The sequence below is a fragment of the Cucumis melo genome, chromosome 6 (genome assembly GCF_025177605.1).
Source record: "Cucumis melo cultivar AY chromosome 6, USDA_Cmelo_AY_1.0, whole genome shotgun sequence".
Lineage (NCBI taxonomy): Eukaryota > Viridiplantae > Streptophyta > Magnoliopsida > Cucurbitales > Cucurbitaceae > Cucumis > Cucumis melo.
The window spans coordinates 18,640,626-18,647,388 of record NC_066862.1 but is presented as its reverse complement, the minus strand read 5'-3'; the positions used below and the strand labels follow the sequence as shown (position 1 = coordinate 18,647,388).

The window sequence follows — 6,763 nt, the reverse complement described above, 5'->3', positions numbered from 1 at the left end:
ATATAGTTCATATTATATAATAGGAAAAACGTATATATAGACATTACCCATTGTGTCATCTCTTTCTCTTCATGATATTGGTAATGTGCCCACATTTTCATTTCCAAATTTGGAGCTTTTGGATCATTTCAAATATTGAAAGTTAACCCAAATCTTGCATAGAAATTTCATTTATTCCCACTATGCTATATTTATCAATCGGTCAATGAACTTTCCAAAAGACTTTGTACTAATGATCTAGAATTTTGTATAATATGAATGCAAGGAGAACTGTCGTAATAGAATTAGCATCTATTGGTTGTGCTTCATTCTATTTATGGGCAGCACCGTAGTGAGAATGGAACGTGTATTGAAGAGATAAACAATATGATTATCGAGTTCGACATTGTGATGAGATATATCATCGAAAAGCTTGACATGGAGATGTTCGATTCAAGTATAATCTTCTCTAATTTGCTTCTTGATTTTATCTTGAAGAACCATAAACATTATGTTGAATGAGAATCTAACTTTTTCTTTTACTATCTTCACCATGAACCAAATTTGTCTCTCTCATTGCGCTAGTCTGTTTTTTCCCATTTAGGTTTCAATGCAACTCCAAATGCTTGTGGGTTCGGTCATTACATTGGTTGGATCATGTGCATCTCACCAATTTTGGTTTGTAAAAATACTTCTAATCATATTTGGTGGGATTAATTTCTTCCAATAGATGAAGTAAATGTTATTCTTGCAGATAATGTGTGGAATGACATCCACACAACAATGTGTTATCCAAAGAATTTGCAAAACGTGATAAACTTCCATGGCTAAGAGATACTTTGGTCAGACTTATTCATTCACAAAGCTACACCAACATATTCCAACATAATACTTGTTACCACACAACCACTCCTCCAACAACAACACTCATATAAGAAAGAGTGACATAAATAAACTTGCATAAGAATTCCAAATAATATGCTTACTTTCTAAAAGCATAAGGGTGATTGGTGCCTATTTGGTAACTCATAAAGATTGAAATTATACAATTGCTTATATTTTGCTCTAAATAATCAATCTCAAAGTTGGTTATTTGTATGATTTTGTTTTCTTTTATCTTCTTAATGAAAGTTCTACGTATTCTATCTTCTATATTGTTTGAGCTTGGTGAGGAACTATAAATCATGATAAAGTAACTAAACAAGCCAACTAGTTTATTGAATAAAAAAGTATCGTAAGTTGTTTCTCTTTGTCCTATTATAAATCATGGAGCTCTGTATGTTCAAAAGGTACCCACAAAAAAAAAAAAGGAATATTTAACCGTTTATATGGAAATTAAACGAAAGGAAAAAAGAGAGAAAAAGAAAAAGAAAAAACAGTATATCTAGATCACAAATTCAAAATAATATTTATTACATGATATCATCACCTAAATGAGTAACTAATCCAGTTATATTAAGAGCAAAGGTTTTACACACAAAACAAAAGGTTCATGTTCAAAATAATGAAAACAAACAAACAACAAAACAACAAAACAAAAAGTATAGTTTCATGTTTAGAGAAATCACCACCTCCATTGCTTATCTTTTTGTTCCTTGTGTTGAATATTTGGGATCTTCTTCCTCCTAAGGGCTTTGTTCTTTCATTTTATGTTAAATCCTTTACAAATATTTGGCATTTGTAGTTCCTCAACCTCAGACTAGCTCTCTCTCTTGGTTCCACAATTTGCTAAGCGATTCAGAACGACGAAAAGTTATGTCCTTAATCATCTTAAATTACAATCTTATTTTGAGGGATCTTTACTTACTTTTCCTCGTTGCTCAACTGCTCTTAGCTTCCTCGCCATGCTCAAACAATGTAGAAAATAAAATCCAAAGAGCTTTCATTAAGAAGATAAAAGAAAACAAAGGCATACAAAAAAATCATCTTCGATACTGACTATGCACTAGAGTAAAATATAAGCAATTGTCTTATTTCAATCCCTATTAGTTACCAAATAGGCCCCGATCACCACCATACTTCTAGAAAGCAAGCAAAGCATTTGGAATTCTTCTGCAAGTTTATTTATGCCACCATTTCCTATATGAATACTGTTGTTGGAGGAGTGGTTGAGCGATAACAAGTATTATGTTGGAATATGTTGGTGTATAGCTTTGTGAATGAACAAGCCTGACCAAAGTATCCTTCAGCCATGGGAGTTTATCACATCCTGCAAGTTCTTTGGATAGCACATTGTTGTGTGGAGGCCATTCCACACGTTATCTGCAAGAATAGCATTTACTGCATCTGTTGGATGAAATTGGTCCCACCAAATATGATTAGAAGCATTTTTACAAGCCATAATTGGTGAGATGCACATAATCCAACCATTGTAACGACCAAACCCACAACAAGCATTTGAAGTTACATTGAAACCTAGATGGAAAAGAAGAGACTAACACAATGAGAGAGACAAATTTGGATTATGGTTAAGAGAGTAAAAAGAAGTTAGATTGTCATTCACCATAATATTCATGATTCTTCAAAATATCCATTGAACCTTCAAGCAAATCACAGAAGATTATACTTGAATCGGGCAACTCCATGCCAAGCTCCTCGACCATGTACCTCATGGCAAAGTTGAACTCCATAACCATATCATTTATCTCCTCAATACATGCTCCATTCTCACTACGATACTGCCATAAGTAGAAAGGAGCACAACCAATAGGTGCCAATCCCATTACAACGATTCTCCTTGCATTCATGTTATACAAATTCTGGACCATCAACACAAAGTCTTTTAAGAAGTTATTGAACAATTGATAAATTAACATAGTGGAAATAAACAAAACTTCTATGCAAAGTTTACAATGTAGGGTTAGTTTCCAATATCTAAAATAATCCAACAGCTCAAACTTTGGAAAATGAAAATATGTGCATAATAACAATATCACGAAGGAAAAGATATGGCATAATGGGTAATGTATGTACATACATTTTTTCTATTATGTACCAAAAATTATATACAATAAAATCACCTTGATTTCCTGTCTGATTGTGGCGGCAAGAAATTGGTTAAAATTCCATGGAGGGAAAAGATTTTGAACATTAGATATATTAAACAGATAGTAATGAATATAATCATTGATTCCAATTGATATGTAAAAGACTGAATTGGAAATGTGATCGGCAGCGGCCTTCTCGCCCATATTTAGAACAAACTGTTGAAAAGTGTCCATGAATTGTTGAATTTGTTGTGTAAAGGAGATGTGTTGGCCCTGTTACAAATAAAGAGAAAATTGGCATACAAGAAACCATAATACTAAGTTAAAATTAACCCAAGATTACTTGATACACTATCAAACTCCTTTTACTCCTATGATATTATAATTTATAACAGAACGTTACATTGCAAAAAGAAACGGAAATCAATTTGCCTTGAAACCCTCCCATTTGCATAATTCTGGATGATTTTCTTTTAATCAACGAATAAAACCAATGGAAATTAATTAAAGAAAAGAAGTACCAATTCCGATCCACTAGTGAAGATAACTCCAGCACTGGCCGATGCGTAATTCACTCCTTGAATCATATCTTCCACTGCTCCAACATGTCCAAGATAACTCGGAACAAACGGAAGTCCAAGACGAAGGGCTGAGAAGAACATCCAGAAACAAAAACAAGAAATCAAACCCAAAGAATTTTTAAAGAAGTCACAGCATATCCAAAAAGAAGAACAAAAAGAATCAAGAAAATTTAAAGAAAAAAAAATACCAAGAAAATCGACGGGAATCCTTCCATTACAGAACCTTCCGGTGGGAGTATGCGTGTCGAAATCTCGACCATAGGGAAGATGATCGGCGCGGGCGAAAGTTCCGAGGAAATTATTGGTGCCGGAGTCGACGGTGGAGTCGCCGATGACGAAAAGGGCGGGAACAAGAGAGTTGGAGGGCGGAGGAGGGAGGGGTGATGGAGGAATGGGAAAAGAAGAATTTGGAATGGTTGTGAAACCGTCATTAGGAGTACTTGGAGCCAAAGGATTGGGATGAGGTGCAGAGTTTGGGAGAGGTGTTGCTGATTGAAGAAAAACGGAGGAAATGAGGATGAAGAATAGGGAAATTGGGAGACTAAGGGCCATTAATTTTAGCTTGGAAGGGAAAGATAGTGACTGTGATTGAAATTAAGAAGGTTGAATATGGCGGGAAAATCAAGGCTTCAACTCCTTCCTCAAACTTTTACCTTCTATTTTCCAAACTATGCTATGCTAAATGTATAAATGTCCCCAAAAGATTTGAATTTATAGACAAAAATTTTAGGCAAAAAGATATTGCAAATTTACATGTTTAGTCCCAAATTTAATAAAATATGCTTCTTTGCTCCTTCCACTTTAAAAAATTATCTTTTTGGTCCTAGGTTTATAAAAATACACTAGTTCGGTTGTCGAGTTTTTAAAAATTTTTATGTCTTTCAACTTTTTAAAATAGGTTTAGAAAGTTTTGAACTAATTATGTATTTTTATTTAAATAGTTATACGACATCTTAAATTGGTGGATTAATTTCTCACTAAAACTATTTTTTTAATTTTAAATGTCCTATAATTATTTTTTAAAAATCAAACAACAATTATTTTTAAGACCTTTTAATTTTTTTTTTTAAATATCGAAGATTAAAAATGTCCAATTGAAAATATTTTTATAAATGTGAGAACCAAAAAGATATGTATTTAAAAGTCATGGACTAAATGCATAAATTCATCGATACTTGGAATTAAAAAGGTAAATCAACCAATAAAATTTGAAATGATTTTCAAGTGTATATGAAAAAAAAATAAAAAATATAACAAACGGATAAAATATTTATGGCTCATATAACAAAGCCCATTGAAGTTAACCATCTTATCGTCTTTCTTCTTCTCTTCGACTGCATTTGTATTTTTTTCTTTCCATCTGATGGAAAAACGAAAAATGTACAGCGAAAGAATGGATCAAAATTACCCTAGATGCATCTAAACTAATTAGAAGTTAACATGTTTAATACTACTCTAATTACACTAATTAAGGTTAAACGAAAATACATACCTTTGTAGCTTCCCAATCCTTGAAATCTCCTCACGATCATGAACTGGGACCACCACTAGTGTTGACCTGCTATTCTCCGGACTTAGAACCGGGTTGTAGAACCCGTTAAGTGAAGGAATAATTAAAGAGAGATGGAATTTGAAGGTGAAAATTAGGTTGAGATTGAGAAAGGAAAATAAAATTTCTTTTGTAATTCAAAATTACAAAATTGACAAAAAAAAATTCAATTTGAAGAACATCCTTTAAATAGACAAATTACATGCAAAAATGCATGTAATTACTTTCTTAAATCTCAACACCTAATAATCCACTAACAATTAGTGGAACTTAATGAGCTATATGTAGGTGGGATTATCCAACTAAGTGTTAGTGACCAGATTATCCAACAAAAGGTTGGACTTTCCCACTAACTTAGTCCAAGGGCATTTTAGTCATTTTAACCAATTAAGTAAAGTCAAAGTCAAAAGTCAACTTTTTTATTTTTTACCATTTTGTCCGTCTGGACTAATTTCGACCTCCCCAACATGAATTCGCATTCATTTTTCTGAAATACAAATCACATTTAAATATAAAGGTGGTCACAGTTTGACTTTTCAAAGTCAAAAGTCAACATTTTAACTTTTCACAAATTTGACCATTTGACTTTTCACCTAAATCTCGTGGTCTTGTAGTTTGTAATTGTATATCTTATACAAACTTTTTATTTATCTAATAAAATAAGGTGTTTTATTTTATTTGACATTTAGTTGCATTAACCCACAAAACCAATAAACTAACATCCAAGGTTATCTTTTATAACCTAAACATGCATGTGGAGACATACAAGTAGATCATGTTTAAGTGATAACCTAAATGGTCTGTAATAAATGGATAAGGTTGGATACCTTATCCTAGTGACAATACGAATACGGTCTGCTTTGTAGTTGTTACAATTGTTCTAAAGTGCCAAATGATTTGATCATAATCATTCATGTCGAGACATTAAAGTGGGGGTATTCTATACTAAGAGTTTGTATAATACCGGACCATGAAATGAATAGTCTCTCTTATTAACACCGTTGCTAGTTGAGACTACATTTCATCAGGATGACCATAGGTGACTTGACTTGAATCTTGCGTGAGTTGTGAACTCCTGCCTACGAAGACGGTACTTTGATTTGCATGGGTGAGAGTGGCCTATGTCACCGACTTAATATGTCTACCGTTTTGAGGATTCATCTGATTGGGAAACTGGAACACAACTACACAAGAAGAAATTCACTTTTTCTCTATAGATAGAATAAGTAGAGAAATTGCTCTCTTAAGGGCTGATTCAAGGGCTTGAACAATGTGACACCACACCCTTTCTTGACCTAAGAGGAGTTCAGTTATAGTAGGACTACAATTATTGTTCATTAGAGAAGTCAGTGGTACTTAAGGAGTTAGATGTAATTACAGGGGCAAAACGGTAATTTTTTGACCTAGTTGTACTTACGAACAATTTGTGAAGGGTCATTGCACTGTTGATTGGTTATATCTAATGGACACAAAAATATATCTACAGTAAGAAGAGTGCAACTATTAGTCTTTAGTGGAATGACTAATAGGTAATTAATAAAGATTAATTTAATTAAATAGTTTAATTAATTAATCTCCTTTCATTGAAACTTCAATCTATAGGTCCATAAAGTCCCCTTGGAATAAATCGTATATGATACAATTAGTATAATATACATTATAATGAA

The 6,763-nt window shown here is 32.9% G+C and overlaps 1 protein-coding gene across 1 annotated transcript; it reads right to left on the bottom strand.

Annotated features, from left to right (window-relative positions):
• Window positions 1-1,715: 1,715 nt before the first annotated feature.
• On the bottom strand, window positions 1,716-4,227 carry LOC103493303 (GDSL esterase/lipase At1g71691-like). The gene is made up of 5 exons (XM_008453998.3): window positions 3,736-4,227; window positions 3,488-3,615; window positions 3,000-3,239; window positions 2,483-2,738; window positions 1,716-2,394 (listed from the first exon to the last, which is right to left on the bottom strand). Exons 1-5 carry the CDS (start codon window positions 4,097-4,099, stop codon window positions 2,165-2,167), a joined length of 1,218 nt encoding a protein of 405 aa, XP_008452220.1. The 5' UTR covers window positions 4,100-4,227; the 3' UTR covers window positions 1,716-2,164.
• Between the last annotated feature and the right edge of the window lie 2,536 nt (window positions 4,228-6,763).

Bases quoted from the DNA above. Each gene is read 5' to 3' on its own strand.
- LOC103493303 (XM_008453998.3), bottom strand. From the start codon at position 4,099: ATGGCCCTTAGTCTCCCAATTTCCCTATTCTTCATCCTCATTTCCTCC. The intron at 3,616-3,735 runs GTATTTTTTTTT...TGTTCTTCTCAG, and splicing joins GATTCCCGTCGATTTTCTTG to CCCTTCGTCTTGGACTTCCG. The intron at 3,240-3,487 runs GTACTTCTTTTC...TATTTGTAACAG, and splicing joins TCACTAGTGGATCGGAATTG to GGCCAACACATCTCCTTTAC.